This window comes from Exophiala xenobiotica, assembly GCF_000835505.1.
Source record: "Exophiala xenobiotica strain CBS 118157 unplaced genomic scaffold supercont1.3, whole genome shotgun sequence".
Taxonomy (NCBI): domain Eukaryota; kingdom Fungi; phylum Ascomycota; class Eurotiomycetes; order Chaetothyriales; family Herpotrichiellaceae; genus Exophiala; species Exophiala xenobiotica.
Genome location: NW_013562492.1, coordinates 1,185,679 through 1,202,187, shown reverse-complemented (window position 1 = coordinate 1,202,187; position 16,509 = coordinate 1,185,679). Strand labels below are relative to the sequence as shown.

The 16,509-nt window shown below is 53.2% G+C and overlaps 6 protein-coding genes across 8 annotated transcripts; 1 reads left to right on the top strand and 5 right to left on the bottom strand.

Moving 5' to 3' along the window:
• Positions 1 to 106: 106 nt before the first annotated feature.
• PV05_04650 (uncharacterized protein) lies at positions 107 to 1,832 on the bottom strand. Its single transcript, XM_013461075.1, has 2 exons — positions 1,499 to 1,832; positions 107 to 1,445 (listed from the first exon to the last, which is right to left on the bottom strand). Exons 1-2 carry the CDS (start codon positions 1,622 to 1,624, stop codon positions 474 to 476), a joined length of 1,098 nt encoding a protein of 365 aa, XP_013316529.1. The 5' UTR covers positions 1,625 to 1,832; the 3' UTR covers positions 107 to 473.
• Positions 1,833 to 2,047: 215 nt separating this feature from the next.
• PV05_04649 (uncharacterized protein) lies at positions 2,048 to 3,836 on the bottom strand (the record flags this gene model as incomplete). The annotated part of the gene is made up of 2 exons (XM_013461074.1): positions 2,048 to 3,308; positions 3,389 to 3,836. The coding sequence occupies 2 exons, from the start codon at positions 3,834 to 3,836 to the stop codon at positions 2,218 to 2,220; spliced, it is 1,539 nt and encodes a 512-aa protein (XP_013316528.1). The 3' UTR covers positions 2,048 to 2,217.
• A 925-nt stretch (positions 3,837 to 4,761) lies between these two features.
• On the bottom strand, positions 4,762 to 6,372 carry PV05_04648 (uncharacterized protein; the record flags this gene model as incomplete). Its single annotated transcript, XM_013461073.1, has 1 exon — positions 4,762 to 6,372. The coding sequence occupies one exon, from the start codon at positions 6,370 to 6,372 to the stop codon at positions 4,762 to 4,764; it is 1,611 nt and encodes a 536-aa protein (XP_013316527.1).
• A 300-nt stretch (positions 6,373 to 6,672) lies between these two features.
• On the bottom strand, positions 6,673 to 9,036 carry PV05_04647 (uncharacterized protein). Its single transcript, XM_013461072.1, has 2 exons — positions 7,941 to 9,036; positions 6,673 to 7,891 (listed from the first exon to the last, which is right to left on the bottom strand). Exons 1-2 carry the CDS (start codon positions 8,610 to 8,612, stop codon positions 7,148 to 7,150), a joined length of 1,416 nt encoding a protein of 471 aa, XP_013316526.1. The 5' UTR covers positions 8,613 to 9,036; the 3' UTR covers positions 6,673 to 7,147.
• Positions 9,037 to 9,580: 544 nt separating this feature from the next.
• On the bottom strand, positions 9,581 to 12,069 carry PV05_04646 (mitochondrial genome maintenance protein mgm101). The gene is made up of 6 exons (XM_013461071.1): positions 11,966 to 12,069; positions 11,877 to 11,908; positions 11,755 to 11,819; positions 10,735 to 11,656; positions 10,457 to 10,685; positions 9,581 to 10,393 (listed from the first exon to the last, which is right to left on the bottom strand). Exons 4-6 carry the CDS (start codon positions 11,292 to 11,294, stop codon positions 10,352 to 10,354), a joined length of 831 nt encoding a protein of 276 aa, XP_013316525.1. The 5' UTR covers positions 11,295 to 11,656; positions 11,755 to 11,819; positions 11,877 to 11,908; positions 11,966 to 12,069; the 3' UTR covers positions 9,581 to 10,351.
• Positions 11,597 to 15,965, top strand: PV05_04645 (biotin-[acetyl-CoA-carboxylase] ligase). 3 transcript variants are annotated; one of them, XM_013461070.1, is made up of 4 exons: positions 11,597 to 12,216; positions 12,271 to 12,907; positions 12,959 to 14,330; positions 14,388 to 15,965. In XM_013461070.1, exons 1-4 carry the CDS (start codon positions 12,180 to 12,182, stop codon positions 14,397 to 14,399), a joined length of 2,058 nt encoding a protein of 685 aa, XP_013316524.1. In that variant the 5' UTR covers positions 11,597 to 12,179; the 3' UTR covers positions 14,400 to 15,965. The 3 variants fall into 3 exon arrangements, with proteins under 3 accessions (XP_013316524.1, XP_013316523.1, XP_013316522.1); XM_013461069.1 differs by having other exon boundaries at positions 12,271 to 14,330; XM_013461068.1 differs by having other exon boundaries at positions 11,597 to 12,907.
• The last annotated feature ends 544 nt before the right edge of the window (positions 15,966 to 16,509 follow it).

Here is a 16,509-nt window from a genome sequence, read left to right as displayed (position 1 = left end):
ATTGGGGCCGCCTAATTATCATACGATTTTAGTAGCCCGCAGGCCAGGTGATCCCTACTCGTGCCCTACTGTAGCCCAAGGAACCCTCACGATTTGTCGCACATGTGCTTCATACAGACTGTGCAGCCTCGGAACACAGCCTTGATCCCGTCTCACAGGATTCACTTCATCACTTCTACAAAGCGAGCCTCGAATCTGTTCCCATTCAAAAGATCGAATTCCCCCATGCGCCTCTCTTCAAATCGAGGGGCTCCACCATCTGCTGTTGGAGGCGTCCATCGGGCAAGACCGGGGCAAGAGGAGCAGCATGGAGCATGGAGCATCCGGGGCAAAAGCAATTCGAATGGTGACCGCGGGATACCAGAGTAGACATAGTTATACCCATGTCGCTGCCCCTGCTGCTTGCAAAGACATACATCTGACCTGGTTGGCATGATGCTTCCCCCCAGAACTCAGACTGAGCCTCGCATCCCTCAGAATATCAAATCCCAAACCACCAAGAACGAGCAAAATCCCGCCGTCGCATAAAACACCAACCTTGCCGTACTCCCCCTTTCACTCGCCTTCTTCAACTCTCGATTGCCCTTTCGTACATTCACATCCGTATTCGCCGCGTCCGTCACAAGGTTCCCAATCATCTCCCCTTGCACACTCAGATGCCCCACCAGCGTCTGCTGGAGACTGCTGATTTCCATCAGACTCTTCTCGACCTGTGTGACTTTGGCCATCTGTTCATTGAAATGCTCAAACATGCCCTTATTCTCCTCTTCGAACAGTTGTAGTTGTTCCGCCGACAATTCCGGCTCTCCGCCTTGAGATGGGTCGTTCCAAGGCTTGTATTGGTCGTGCGCTCGTAGATCTTGATTACCATATGCTTCTCGCCCAGTAGGCATGGACGTAATCTCTCGACTTGCCCGTACACCCTTGTTCCTCGGGTCGTAAAGCACGCTCATCTGTTTCTGCCGTTCGCGGTCAAGACGTTTCTCGACCATCTCTTGCTGTGCCGTGATGGCATCTTTCAGCCTCTTACCCAGGTACCAAAGCACTCCGTCACGGAACATCTTCGTCGTGCGCACCCTTCCTTCCTCGTCTAATTGTGCTTGGGATTTTCCCGCGTCCGGAGCGTCGCCGTCTCCAGCAGCCCAGCGCCAGAGAAGCCCGCTCGGACGACCATATTTCTTCTCCAAAACCTTGGTCGCAGTGTCATGCTGCAGATTTACTGCTGAGGAGAGGTTAGATATCTTGCTGTTAATGTCTCGGAGGATGGAGGATGTCTCGGAGTCGATCGCTTCGCGCTGAGAGTCGCTCAGGTGTTCGGGAATGATTCCCTCCTGCGCAGGAGTGGCGGGTTCAGCTCTTCTTGAATGACGGGGTGGTGGTGCGGTGGAAAGATACGGAGTGCGTATTCCCCGGAGGTAGCTAAGTAACGAGGAAATGGATCGGTTCTGTGAGGTCTAGGTCAGCCTGGAAATGAGCGAGGCTGCGATTGCGAGCGTACTATCTGATATGCCTCTCTCAAGAAAGAGTCGAGGTTCGCGGTAGGATCTCTTGTGCGGCCAATCACTGATTTGGCGGAGTGCTTCTCAACTAGAAGTGAAGACAGTGTTGGAGATATGTCTGTCATGGTTGCAATACTGGTTGAGGGAGATTGGCTTCAAGATCCATACGTTCAACGCTGTAAGACGTTCACAGCAAGTGGAATTGATGGTGCTCTGCTCTGAGTTGACACGGCGTCACAATGAGTACGACTTGCCCACCACGGCCACGCACGGCCAAACTTTTGACGATCATGCCGGTTACCTTGACGCGACGTGATGTGACGCTGCTTCAAGTAATCCTCGGCTCACCTTCCACCTCTGGGGCGTTCAAGCACGCACTGCACGTAGGTAACTTCTAAATGTGGCCTGTGTGCTCTCTAACAGGGGGTTAAACACACTGTCCAGGAGCAAACAAGACGATCGTTACCGTGGACAATTACAGATGGCGTGTCAGGATCAGGAAACCGGGGTTCTCATCGTGAATATCGAATCCTTCTATATTCTTGATGGCCAGCGTGTCACGCCATTACTCGATGGCTGACTCAGGGAGCCTTACAAAGAATCCATTCATTAATAAATACCATGTGGGTAACCCTGAGACGCGCCGATGGTACCAATATTTCCGTTCATTCGGGCAGGTGAGAAGTCCAACTTGGGCCAGCAAGGAAGAAAAGCCATTTCAGAGATAGTGTCTCCATCTCCGATCGCGTCGAGCCTTGCCGATCTTATCCATCACGTCCTTGGATCCGAATGCGTACCAGTTGGTGGCCATGGTATGCTCGATATTGTGACAAGTTCGCTCGATCGACTCAATGAACTCTTGACTCGGCACCACGTTGGCTTCGACCACGGCCGCCAACGCGGCCAAGAACTCGCGCTGCAATGCTTGATTGTCCTGCTTCTCCGGCTGGTTGCCGACGAGCAAGGTGAGTTGATCCTGTTGCGGATCCATCACAAGGTACCTTGTATTAGAGGTGCTGTCGTTGGTGCCGGAGTCATTCGACGATGATGCGACGGCGTTGTAACCCTGTCCAATCCACAACCCGGCTGTGGTCGAGCACCAGTCCAGACCTGTCTGGCGGTCGTGGAAGATGTTCCGGTCGGTCGTGACCTTGTGGCAGCTGAGACCATCTCCGAGTTGGACCTTCAGAGGTAGAAGATGAGGTTCATCGCCGATCCCGTTCGTTCCACTTGTTGTGTTGTTGTTGGCGTCCGCGATAACACTTGCAATTTCAATCTCCCGCGTCGGTTCGAGACAAAAGATGACTTTGGTGAGAATGATGACGACCTCGATCCCAATCCACGGGTACGCCCAGGTGGTCAGTCCAACAATCAGGACGGTGGAAACGACGTCCAGGATGCCACTGACGAGTACAAAGGCGCCCGCGACCCTCAAGATTGGTTGCTCGTACTTGGCCCCATACACCTGGAACCCGCCGAGGTTATTGAGGTGGAAACTGAGCACCTCGCAGACGACGTGCTCGCCCGCTGTCGGGACCTGGAGGCAACGGTACTCGGCGGACCCTGTGCGGTTGAGCTGCACCTGGGGCTTGCCCTGGCCGCGCGCAACTTGGGTCAAGATGACGGCCCCGAGCCACAGGCAGACGCAGATGGTCTGCACGGCGATCAACAGCCGGGCCGTGCCGTCGGCGCCGTTCTGGACGGCCAGGAAGGTCTCGGCGGTGTAAAGGGCGAGGTAGACGACAGATCCCACCAACAGCTCGTATGGTTGTTTTGTCTCAGGCGCACAGTCGACGGACGCCCCCGCGCCTGGAACCAGGCCTCGACCATGTACGCCTCGGCCGGGTTGTGGTTGACAATAAGGCTGGTCGTGTGCCGCTCCGCCGTACCCGAGGGGATGTGGCGAAGTTTGGGCATGAACCGGTTGACGTATTCGTCGTGCGCGTACGACAGCTCGGCCACTGTGTTGCGGTAGAGCTCGAAGCTCCACAGGAGGATGCCCAGTTGCAACTTGGACAGCACTCGGCCAGCGCCGATGCCGGCCACGACGAACGACGCGGGAAAGACGCGGCTCGCGACCAGCTTGATGTTCTGCACCTTGCCCGTCAAGACCGGGAGCAGGGTGAGGATTGAGTTCATGCCGTTGATGTTTTGCACTGCCGACTGCCAATCCCTATCCCTTCCGCCGCCGATGTTCGCGGCGGCGGCAACAATATTGGTAGTAGTAGTACTACTGAAGTTGTTCCTGGGGATGACGAAGGCCTTGGTAAACTCAACAAGAATGGCGAGCAACGTCGCCGGAATCAAATGCATGGTCCCTCCTGGTTTCTTTCTCATCTTCTCCAGTTTTGGTCAGTCCGATGACACGGGGAGATCGTAGGACGTGATCCAACAAGGGGGACCACGAGGCTGAATGCCTCCAGGGCTCCTTGATTGGTATATATCAAGCCAGCCCTCATAGCCACGCTGGGCTGGTCGCGTGACCGACAACTCAAGGAAAAGGGGATACGTTTCGGCTTCAGCCTCCTTTCTAAGCGATCAGGCTGAGAAGCCCAAAATGGATTCTTGCATGAAAGGGCCCAGGACACGTTGTTTAAGCGAAGCATTCGATACGTTACCATCTGGAGCTACCTCGGCTGTGCTTCGCTACTTACGACGGTCTTGGTGACGGCCAGGTTTTGATCTCGTTCCTGGGCAAGCAGCCTCTCAGCTGGTGGTACCAGTTGTTCGACGCGGCCAACGACGATCTGGAACGTCGTCACTCGTTTGCTCTGATCAGCTCGGTTTCCAACACGACTGGAGGCGACCCGTATTCTCTTGCTCTCGTTTCGAAGTCGCCAGCCACTCTGGGAGACAGGAAAGATTGTGAAGCGAGTGAGCTGACCAGACTGTGGAAGATCCGCGTTGAAGCACACATGACCGCCTGGTTGGGAGACATCGTGATGGTGACATCATGTGCCGCGAGTTGTGAAGAAGGAGATAGATGGTGAGCGGTGAGGCTGCCATTCCTCGATTCCCCTGGCAAGTAGCCTCACAGTATACCTTCAGCCTTGCCATTATTACCCCCACCAAAACCGCTTTCGCTTGGGAACTCTCTCCACCGGCATAATAGGGCTCATCTTGAACATGCGTTTGTGTCTACAGTGTCCGTTTTTTCCAAAGTCGGATATTACCGCCGTTGCTGTTACCCGGCAGCCCCTCTAACCCCGTACAAATACAACCATTGCTTCCACTCATGTGTAACATATACCATACGATACCCCTAGGACCGTTTGCCCAACTCCATACCGCCGTCCCAACCTGTATCGTCCTCAAAAGTCGCCACACCGGATATCTGCCGTCCAAGAAAGATGCCCGTCGCGGTAGCAACCACGGCAAGCATGAAAAACCCATCAAACCACCTCTGCACCCAAGCCGGCTCCAATAGCCCAGCACCAAGTGCACTGTTGATCACGCTGCCCACCTCTTTCGGCATCATGCCCCTGAGCATGATCGCAGAGCTAATAACATACATCCCGCTGATCTGGCTGATCAACAGCGCGAAATTGGTCTTGGTGGCATGAAGCACGCCCGGCATGAACCGTGCAAACAAATGGAACGTCTGCGTGACTGCTGTAAATGACGCCAATAGCATCGCCCCAGATAGCAGAAAAGAAATCTGCTGTGCCCACGACGCCTGGTCGAGCGAGGGGTAAACATGCCGCGCAAACAGAGCAATCGTGTATGTGACCGGGTCCGTGTCGGAGGACGTCGCAGGTCCTGAAGAGAATATGCGCCGAATGATGTTGATCGTAGTCGTGCAGATGCGGTAGACACAGTAGCATGAAAAGACATAAGAAAACACCAGGGACAGACGTCCCAACGGCGTCGTGGCTCTCAACTGATTCGCACGCCGCGCACGCATGATTGCAACCGAGCTCTCGAGTGACGAGGCCATCGTCTCGAGCCCTGACTGCTCCATCTCCAGTGTTTCTCTTTCCTGCATTTCTCGGTTCCCGCGCAGTGAGCCGATGGTTCGACCCCAGAATCCTTGAGTCGGACTTTGGGTAGCCTTTTGCTCCAGCATTCTTAACTTCTCTTTCTTTTCCGCGAGCATATCGAGAGTGGCGTCCAGCCCAGCCTGCTTGCGCGTGATATCAGTCTCCGCAACAGGTCTCACTCTAGACCCGAAACTTTGCCATATGGCGCTGACAGAGGCAAAGCCAGACAGTAAAGCCATCAACGACACTCCGGTGATGCCTAGCCTATCCAAGCATGCTTGGAAAAGACCCTCATGTCGACTGATACTCTCGGTTATGCTCGTCGACGTAGTAGGCAGCAGGGCCCCAATTGCCCAGAACCCAAACAGAAAAGCGGCGTAGCCAGCAAATTCCAGAGTCCATGCCAAACGGACCCGGTGCTTTTTCTCTCCTCGAAATTTGTATCCCGATTTTGAGACAACAGAAGATATCCCTAGCAGTGGTATGGCAACCACCAGTAGACCCAACAGGCTCACCACCGTTGTTTGCAGCGCAACGGTCCTGGCAGTAGGATTAAAGGAATTGGAGATTTCGCAAAGTAGTAATTCTGTCAGCACGGCGGACAGAGCGATGGTAGAAGCAAAGGTGATCGCAGCGACGCGGCGCGCAAGTTGTTGCGTGGCAGGTTCGAGTGGCGACGTCGCCGGTCGAGGGAGGTCTTTAAGGCCATCTTGCCCTGTCGAAGGGGATGATAGTAGTGGGTAGACTTTGCGGTAGGCGATGAAGGTCAGGACCGCAAATGTCGCGATGAAGGGGAGGGTTGAGAAAGCTGCCTTGGTTCCAAATTCCTTCGATGACCTGAGATAGTCGGGAGTGCAGTCATCGCAGTCCTCCAGAGGGTTGGACGGTAGCATATTGTGCAGTCTGAGTGAAATGAGGCATGTGCGAAAACTCGCTGAACATGATCTCTGTCTTCAATTCATGATCTGGCCGTGAAACGCGAGACAGGCGGGAAGGGAATCGACGGCGCAACGACTTGCGTGGACTCAGGTACCGTACGACTTATGCCACAACAGGCACTACAGGCACTGGGTGACAGGTACTTGTATGCAGCCATCCGGACGAGGGCCTGAGGGGCGCATCATGACGCTCGGCCACTAGGAGAAAGCGCTCCGGATGTGCAGAAAAACTGGCGCTAAAAGCCCTTCAAGCTTCTGGCCTTCTGCTACAGCTACCCACTACGAGTAGATAACGATACCGTAACCGAGCAGGTGGTAAATTCTAGGTTGGAGGCTATTTGAATGGGCTGGCTTTCACACAGCTGAAGAAGTGTGATCTGAACCCGGTAGAGCGCGCACACCAGGACTCCCTCGGTCGAGGCCCACTTTGGTATCTTGAGCCTGCGCATGCCAGGATCACGTCTCACCAACCACAATCTCACGAAACCAGCACCTCTGTGCAACGGTCGAACACCTCTTCACCTGGTCAAGGGGCCATCTCAATCGTCGTGATCGAAGCTCTTGTAGACAGGTTGCAGCTTCGAAGATGTCATCTAGAGGTGACCACGACTGACCAACTATCAGTGCTCTGCTGAGACGTCCCTTCCTCCTTGCAGGAAACCCCATTCGAGGGATCAGCATGAATGGCTTTGATAGAATGTCGCCAAACCATGCCACCCAGAAGCCAACGTTATCGAGAAGGAGATCGGCCGTGACTCGGCGACCTCCTTTGCGGCTTGTCTCGAAGTATATCCGCCAACCAGGGCGTGGTCTCTCTGACGGACGGTCGCCGTTCCTCCACAATCCTCGGCACCAGCAGATGAATGTCCTCTTCATCAGAAATAGCAGCATCACTATCTCGATGGTCCTTTTTCGCAGATTGTCTGGGCGATCTGGGAGGTTTATCATCGTCCCAGTCTTCTGCAAGGGCGGCAATGCTCGGGCTTTTCATCGCGAGATCAGCCCGAGGCGCACTCTCGGTGCTCAAGAACCCAATCGGTAAAGCAAAACTCCTTTCGGGAGAGTCCTCGTCTGAAGTGATATCGCTTCTGGCCGAAGTGACTCGCGCAAGAGGTCCCCCATACGTCCCCTTGAGTATACCCTTTTTGGGAGGCCCGATGGCCTTTTCAACCGCGTCAGCTTCCTTCTGGGTGGCTTCCATTGATATCGAAGTGCTATTAGCCTGCGCGTACAAATGACTGCCACCAGCTGATTGGACCTGTTCAAGCATGCTGCTGTAAAGGCTTCGACCACTCTCCATCTGCCGTTTCATTTTCTTTTTCATCCTTTTCGAAGTCGGTCGAACCACGATCACAGGTACGGGTGAGTGTTGGAGACAGTATTTTGAGACTGATCCAGGAAGCAAACCTTGCATTCCTCCCAGATTTCTCCCACGGGTACCCACAATTAATACCGCGGGCTCATACAACTGGATCTGGATTTGGGTCAGCATAGAAAGAACATGCTTCATGTGACATGCTTACCATGCGCTGGAAGATTTCCTGGACCTTCCCGACCGCAAGCTCCATGATGATGCTGATCGCTTTCTCCTCCGAGCTGTTCTTCTTGATGACACTGTCCAGTAACTTTTGCGCCTCTAACCGATATTTGCCACGGTCATATGCTGTCTCGTTTGGTCTCGCATCTTTCTCGATCACTCGCAAGCAAACGATCTCGTCTCCGTCGTCAACCAACTCGTCCAGCATCCACTCCAAGGCATATTCCGAGTAGTCTTTCGCATCGGTTCCGCACAAGAAGGTTCGACCTCGAGAGTTACGAGAATACTCGCAATGCTTGTAGTTTAATGTAAACGATTCCGTCGATGCGTCTCGGTTGTCAAAGGTATCGAAGGAGACACCACGGTGGTAGTTGAAGGGAGGCGGTGGCGATGACAGTCTTCTCAGAGCACTGGAGGACATTCTAGCACCTTGGGCGACACTCTCTCGTCTGATGAGGTCTTCTGCATCCGCGGTATGGAACTGGATCAATGATTTGCGCCGACTGCAATCAGACTGGTCTGCGGATGGGGGTCGTGACGAGGGTTTGCCTGCGTCCTTCCACGCTTGGCCAAATCTCAGCCCTTTTCCATCTTCAGGCGATAAAGGTCTAGCCAAAATAGATGATTCTGTTGGCTCGTGCGGCGCGGCCGAAGCCATCTTATAAGGACAGGATGTACTCGTAGCGCGGGGTAGGATTGACTGGTTCTCCAGCAAATGAGGAATAGGGCGGGTCAGCGATCGGTATGAGCTAGCGAGGTGTCAAAAGGACGCGGGAGTGGGTGGAAGAAGTGCCACGCTCGTCATTGAAAAGATTCTAGACCTTGGAGTTCGTCGATGATGGTACAGTACACCTTTACTCGGAGGGAGAGATGTCGCAATGCAGGGTGATGGAAAATCCTTCAGAGTCAGCCGGCGTGAAGCTGCATCAGGTCAAAGGTCAAAGGAGAGCCAGAAGGCATCATGGTCGGAACCCGAGTTCTTTTCAGGTCATGAGAGTCTTGACAACAGGCTTGGCTTCGAGCTATATCTGACTCGAGCTTTCAAATTGAGGCGAGGGCTGCGGGGCAAAAAGACGTCGGAAAGGTGGTGGAGAGAGTGTCGGCAGGAAGGGATTCGTCGTGGTCTGAGAAAGAGAAGAACTGCCAGTGTCGCCTAGAAAGGCGCAAGCTGCTTCACTAACAATGCCAAGGAAGTAGCCCCCGGCCTCGCACTCCTCCTAAGTTTCAGATCGCCATCTCATCGCCAAATAGAGCCAGTAGGCGTGGTCAGAGGATGTTCTGCAGAGGCTAAAGCAAGAAATACATGCTTGAGCACCAGTGAGCACCGTAATGAGTAAGCTGGGATGTCATTGTGGAGTGACAGACGCCTATCGCAGTGTGTTCATGCAAGATATGGGCAGCTCCGAGTCTCGAGTTTATGCGCTGGCTGCTCACGGTGCGCCGCCCGGATAGACGGTCCCATGACTTCGCCGCTGTAATCCACCTGGGTGCTTGCTACCGAGAGCATGTTGGTCAAACCCATACGGAGTACTGTGATGCCATATTCAGGCAGTCTCGGAAAGCTGACCACATGCCCATAGCGAAATAAGACGCTCAAAAGAGCAGGGTGCATGCACTCTAATCAGACTCTTTCAGAAATACTTTCAACTGTATCGCACGCGAACACTCTGTAATAGCGACTGCATGCTTGTAATCTGTCCGCTGCCTTTCAAAGTTATAAGATCAACGTGTCGGCGCAGGCGCTCTAACGATTTACGTGACCACACTCTCCGGTGATCTGGCAGCAGTCTACATTTTCTCCTCTATCGTCACATGATTATGACCGCGGGCTCCTCAGGCTGGTACATAGACGTGCGACGTTCAATCTGAAAGGCCTTTGGGCTGAGTTGTCCAGGCATAGCTAGCAGCTGCAGTGGGATTTGATGGCCAAGACATTGACAATGATGTGTTGCACTGAACTGTTGCACTGAGTTTCAAGAAGCTGCTGCGGACTGGCGATCGAGAAGCGAGACAGAGTGGAGATCCATTGTGAGATGGCATTTCTTCCATCGAGTACTGTTGCGGGAGAGGTAGACCTATCCTCTCGTCCAGAAGAGCCTCCGCGTAGAGCAGTGAGGCAATCTCCAGGTGTTGTAAGTGGCGAATTCCTCGTCGGATCTGATCAACCTTGATCGATATCGCCCGTCCATCTGCCGAAAGCCGTGCGTGCCATGCCGTGCGTACAGGATGAACGCGTCTCAGAATCGATAGCCGAGACACGGAGGTCCCGTCAATTTGCTGTCGGGACTGGGTCGAAATCGTGTGGTCTGCAGTGTATGCAGATTAGGGCGGTCTGTGATTAATGGCGAGCCCGAAGGCAAGAGCTAGACCGTTGGCTATGAATTGCCATCACCGTGGTCAACGCTTTAGTTCTGCGTACGGGTATGATACTGGATCGCCCTAGAAAGAGGTCACCGTCAGCAGGGCGGTCGTCGGCCGAGGCCAACTGGCACCACAACGTACCTTCCGCAGCCATATCTTTGTTCGCTTTTTTGTTCCTTGATGCTCGACGAATACCTCCCGTGCATGTTCTGTCTTCCACTTGCGGATAAATCGTGGATCCCAAAGCTCACTGGCAACACCAAGATCTTTACAACAGCGCATCATGGCGTTGGATTTACAACCCTCTGATGCTGTTGGTATGCCGTCCTTATGAAAGTAGTCTTGCTCCCCTCGGGCGATAGAGACCAATCTAGTTCTTAGTCAACTGTAGCCCAAGTACGGGTTCCATTTCCGCTTACCTTCCATGAGCCAACAAGGCGTATTCTCGCGTGACCGCTTTCTCTGTAACTATTGTCTCTCCTCTAGGCGCCAGTCCCCAGCCACCTGGCCCAAAGGCTCTGTTAAGTATCCGTCTGTATTTGATCTCCGGCAGATACACTATGCCGTCAGGTTTGATCTCGACATCGTCCGGACTCAGAGGCTCCATGAGTATACCGGCCGCTTCCTTGGAAAAGGGTTCGGCAGAAAGACCATGAAACGACCGCGTCCAATCAACATTTGAAGGATCGTCATCTTGTACCGCGAACGCCTGGGCAGTCGGCGGCGCAGGCAGTGTTTCACTGGATGGTGGGCTTGAAGTCGCGTTTGGCTTGGAAGGTTGGGTTGCTGTTGATGCAGGTTCGGCTCCTCGAGGCGACGACTTCGTAAATATTGTGCGGAAGGAGTAGGAGTTCCTGCACAGCTTCAACTGTGGCGACGCAATATAGGTTGAGGATCGTGCAAGGTCTGTTCGCAGAACCCGGAAAGTCGTCGCTCGTAGTCTTGGAGCCTGAAGAGGGAGTCGAGAAATTGGCAGCATATTTGCAACAATGGACAAGGTAGGACTTAGACGGTAGGCAAGGAAGGACTGAAACAGTAGAAAAGAGGTCCGGGAGGTGTGATTTATTGTACAATCAAGGAGGAGTCGGTGCGATTATGTTCTATGAAGGAGAGAGTTGGTGGAAAACCGCAGTACCTTGTGCCTTCACGCGCTCTGCAGTGGCGGACGAACTGCATCGAAACACCAAATCCCGTGACGAGCCTCAGTGGACAGCACCAATTCTCTGCAGTGAGCCTCCACGCCTGCACCATTGCGATCTATCATTTCTCTGATGAGACGTCTTTGCTCTGAGTCCGCTCTTCATTTCCTTTGCGCTTCCAGCATTGTCTGAAGGCCTCCATCTGTGGTGGTCCATTAGCACGTCGGCCAGTTGTGGTTACCGAGAACGAAGCCGGAGATAACCACAAAATTTGCATCGATCTTGGGGTTCAACACTCACTTCGTTCCGGCAAACCCTCCAGTCTTTCTTCTCGTAATAGCAGTCATTCATTCGAAGCTGTTCCTCTGTAGTTGCGGGCGTCAGTCACGGTCTCTTCGTCATGAAAAAATAGGGGTTGATACCTGCACAGCCTGTACTGAAGATCCGTTGATCCCTACGAGCCACATTGTGAGCATCACCATCTGCAGAGAAAGCTCGCCCGAAGACACACCATTCGTCTACTTCATCATCCTCGTCCACCTGCGGTTGAGAAGCCTTCTGTTCGCTAGCCATCTGGATCTTCTGAAGCAAATCGGATCTGGAACAGTGAGAGAGAGGAAGAAGTTCAGACCCTCAAGCCACCCGGAGGTTCGCAGAGTTGTCTGACATAGGCAAATTCCCGAGCTTCGTCGCACCACCACTTAGTTGGTGAGCCACAATTCACCATGGCCACCAAACGAATGAATGTGCTTGTCTACTCTGGTGCGCTCACTCAGGAAGCGTGGCGAGCCAATCCAAATCTAATGCTTTCTTCAGGAAACGGGAGCACAATCGAATCAGTTCGCCACTGCCTCTATACCCTTCGACGGCTACTTTCGCCCAACTATGCTGTTATCCCCGTCACTGGGGATATGCTTATAAAGGAACCGTGGACAGCAAGTTGTGCTGCTTTAGTGTTTCCAGGCGGCGCCGACCAGGGTTACTGCAGAACCCTCAATGGCGATGGGAACAGGCGGATTCGTCAGTTCGTCGAGCGCGGCGGCACCTACATTGGATTTTGTGCTGGTGGCTACTACGGCAGCAAGCGGTGCGAATTCGAGGTAGGAGATAAGCTCATGGAAGTTGTTGGCGATCGAGAACTTGCATTCTACCCTGGAGTCGCTCGAGGCTGTGCGTTTCCGGGATTTGTCTATCATAGCGAGAAAGGCGCTCGGGCTGCAGATCTCAGAGTTGACAAAACCGTTTTATCGGCTGGAGCAGTGCCCAGTGTCTTCAAGTCTTATTACAATGGTGGTTGTGTCTTTGTGGATGCGCCAAAGTTCAAGGATCAAGGCGTCGAAGTCCTTGCCAGCTACCTAGAGCCTATTGCAGTTGATCCGGGGGAAGGTTCCGCTGCTGTTGTATACTGCAAGGTTGGTCAAGGTGCAGCGTTACTGACAGGACCACATCCAGAGTTCGTCTTTCTTGGAAAACCAGCCGATGACTGGTCACTGACAAAGCCTAGATTTGCAGCTGCCAACCTTGAGTCCAAACCAGATGCCCCGGGCTTCTCAGAGGTTATCGCGACCTTAGCAGCCGACGAGAAGCACCGGATGGACTTCGTCAAAGCATGCCTGACCAAGCTCGGCCTCACCGTGAGCGACGAACAAAATGTACCGTCCCTTTCCTACATGCATTTATCCTCGTCCACTCCCACCGAAACAGCCAACATATTGTCTTCAATAAGCCACCTTATTGAGAAGGATGAACGGTCGGAAGAATATTTCAAGGATGAAAATGACACATTCCACATCATCCGGCCATCAACCTGGAGAATGGTTGATTTGGCTACAGCATTGCCTTCGCACACTGACGGCAAGGAAGTTGCTGACCAGCTCGATGGCAGCTCCGACCGAATAGTCGACTATAATACGGTAACGAAACATATCATCGTTCACGACGACGATTACCCCGAGTCGAAATCAACACCATATTTCAACCACCAGGCCTTCTATGCAAATCTCCACCACTATCAATCCCAGCTCCCCGGCGCATCGAATTTTGGCGCTCATCTACTCTACGGCGAAGTGGTGACTTCCACGAATACGTTGCTTGAGAAGAACACTAAGCTGCTTCGGAATCTTCCCCAGGGTTTCACAGCCACAGCCACGGTCCAGGTTGCTGGCAGGGGCAGAGGTTCCAATGTCTGGGTTTCACCCCCGGGGAGTCTAATGTTCAGCACCGTCATTCGACATCCCATGGCCCAGATGCAAGCTGCTCCGGTCGTGTTCGTTCAGTACCTGGCAGCCATGGCGATAGTGCAGGGCATCAAGTCTTACGACGGCAGACTTTACCGAGATCTGCCTATCAAGTTAAAGTGGCCGAATGATATATTTGCTTTGGATCCTGCCAAAGCCAAGGAGAATGGTGGCGATAAGAACGAGAACTATACCAAGATTGGTGGCATCTTGGTCAACAGTCATTACAACAGCAAGGAGTACATTGCCGTGTGTGGGATCGGTCTGAATACAGCCAATGCTGCGCCCACCACGTCGCTGAACCAACTCACGCAGTTCCTCCCGCGTGACGTGGAACCATTTACGCTAGAAAAGCTGCTGGCGAGAGTCCTGACTGTCTTTGACGACCTCTATGCTCGATTCTTAGTCACGGGGTTCGATGAAGTCATGGAAAAGATGTACTACGAGCATTGGCTGCACATGGACCAAATTGTCACTCTAGAAGCTGAGGGTGGTCAACGAGCACGGATCAAAGGTATCACCAGGGACTATGGTCTGCTTATCGCGGAGGAGCTAGGATGGGAAGATCGGGAGACTGGCAGAAGGTGGACTTTGCAGAGTGACGCCAATAGCTTTGATTTTTTCAAAGGTCTTGTCAAGGTACGTACCTGCTTTCCCTTGATGGAGCGCACCTACTGACCGCGACTGTCTCCGCAGAGAAAGCTTTGACGCACAGGTTTGAACAGGAAAGTAACAGCCCTACCGTCAGGTCGGTCTTGGCCTCAGCCTAACCGGCTGTAGACCTTTACCGTCGTAACGGCTTTTGGCTGCAAATCAAGCCTGATGGATAAGCCATATAGATCGCATTGAGCAGGTTCACAACCTACAGCTCGCACACTTGGCCATACGCCACGCACCAGTAACTTGAAGCACGTCCGAGGTGGTTACTGCCAGTGCCACTCCTCAGCAGCTTTGGCCAGCTAGGGCGCACGTCAGCCCACAGACCTGCTGCAACAGTGTCACTCGATGTGGCTGCAGTAACTGAGAGTCAAGGATTGGGTGTGGACCATGAGCCTCCACCGAAAGATGTTGACGATGCACAAGAGTGGCTCCCGAGTTCGGACTTGCAACTGACTGAGGTATGCTCACAGAATCCTTGGCGTCTGGCTCTCTATCAAAAGGATGGAGAAACGCACATCCGTGACTATCTCAGAAACTGGGCTGAGGAGTCTGCCTGACACAGTGCCTGGACATGAGCTTGTGCTGCTGAAGAGTATGTTTGTACGAACTTGGTTTAGTTGAGACAACGCGTCAAAGGCACCCTCTGGCGTTGGATCGCGCTGGATTCCGTATCGAGACACATTGCCTTACTCTTCACCTATAGCCGGCGTGGGACTGAGTTCTTCCATGAGCAGCTGCGAAAAGAACCTTGCCTCAGGACTAGCCAGCTAGAGCAGGTCAGTCAGCTTGTGGCTTGGCGTGGAATGCAGACAATCGACGATCTTGTCCTCAGGCTCTGCGGAAATTTGAAACCTGGGGCCATGGGAGCCTCATGACGCTTACAATATCCTTGTGTCATCAGCTTGGACAGACGAGGATTGTGTTGCATACTCAGTCCAACGATGCTCAGGACACTGCAGCGAGTAAGCCCACTGGCACCTTGTTGTGATGGAACTCCGCTGGTGTCGAAAGTTTCGCAAGCAGTGGAAGCCATACCCTGTTCCAGTTACATTCACGACCTGATCACCGCCATTTCCACTCTTGGAATGGCCTTCTCTGATATGTTGTTTATCGGCTGGGGAGACCAGCTGTTACAGAAGCTGGTTGTCGGGTGTCATGGCGACGCGCCGTCACATCAGGCCCATGTCCCACTGGATTCCTCCAAATGAACAAGGGTTTGGAATTTGCGCAGCCTGAACGCTTGAACGTACCCGTGGAGCCTATTTGCTGGTCACATAATGATCGCATCTGCTGTTGACAGAAACTTCCTTCGTCTGGCCTTGACTTTACCATACAACTAGTACGAGCTGTTCCTTGCGGTGGGATGGGCAATGTGTGGAGCTCAAGAGATACCGTTGGCTGGTGCAGCCGCCGTACAAGGCAGCTGGACTCCCAGGCTCGCGTGCATTCGTGGGTGGCGTCCCGCAACCTTACATGGCCCTCGGATGTCAGACCGTTGGAGGGACCGGGCGTTTGATTGGCACATGGCACTCGAGTCAAGGAATACCATACCAGCTCCATACCCCAGTTCTCGCTAATGTTCGGGCGTAGTGGCTTGCCTCTGCTATAGTTACTGGCGAACTGCCGTGCTGAAGTTTGGTACTCGTCTGTACAATGCGACAAGTCATGTTGCACCCGGGACATCAGTGGAGACGCCTACCAAGCCGTCGACTTTTCTTTTTACAGTACGGAAATATTTGTGGTTACTCGCCAGCGTATGTAGACGAGAGAGTGACAGCCCAGCCGAGGAAAGACTTGGTACTATGGAAGTGTGGATAGGATGCAAGATGCTCAGAGTGATCGCCATCAGGCAAGGGACCAGCAGTCGCAGCTGCTGCAGAGAACCCATTGTGATATGCCTTTTGACGTAATGGTGGACCAGGGGCATATGTAGAGTTGCACCTGCCGTGACCTGCGTCTACCGCCTCACATCCTATCCACAAGCTGAAGGCCCAAAGAATCAAGCAGAGTCACAGGGAAATATTGGTGGACTATTGAGCGCTCACAACACTTCCACGACGTGTCTTTTATCCGGTATGCAGTACCTCGTATCGGCGATGTATTGACCTATTTTCAGCCACTTAACGAATTGCAGGAGACATGGAGACTCCCACAAACC

Excerpts from the sequence above, each read along its gene's own strand:
- PV05_04650 (XM_013461075.1), bottom strand. The coding sequence starts at position 1,624 with ATGACAGACATATCTCCAACACTGTCTTCACTTCTAGTTGAGAAGCAC. Across the intron at positions 1,446-1,498 it reads TGAGAGAGGCATATCAGATA|AACCGATCCATTTCCTCGTT; the intron begins GTACGCTCGCAA and ends TAGACCTCACAG.
- PV05_04647 (XM_013461072.1), bottom strand. The coding sequence starts at position 8,612 with ATGGCTTCGGCCGCGCCGCACGAGCCAACAGAATCATCTATTTTGGCT. Across the intron at positions 7,892-7,940 it reads AGGAAATCTTCCAGCGCATG|ATCCAGTTGTATGAGCCCGC; the intron begins GTAAGCATGTCA and ends ACCCAAATCCAG.
- PV05_04646 (XM_013461071.1), bottom strand. The coding sequence starts at position 11,294 with ATGCTGCCAATTTCTCGACTCCCTCTTCAGGCTCCAAGACTACGAGCG. Across the intron at positions 10,686-10,734 it reads GCCTTGTTGGCTCATGGAAG|ATTGGTCTCTATCGCCCGAG; the intron begins GTAAGCGGAAAT and ends ACTAAGAACTAG. Across the intron at positions 10,394-10,456 it reads CAAAGATATGGCTGCGGAAG|GGCGATCCAGTATCATACCC; the intron begins GTACGTTGTGGT and ends ACCTCTTTCTAG.
- PV05_04645 (XM_013461068.1), top strand. The coding sequence starts at position 12,180 with ATGGCCACCAAACGAATGAATGTGCTTGTCTACTCTGGTGCGCTCACT. Across the intron at positions 12,908-12,958 it reads CTGACAGGACCACATCCAGA|ATTTGCAGCTGCCAACCTTG; the intron begins GTTCGTCTTTCT and ends GACAAAGCCTAG.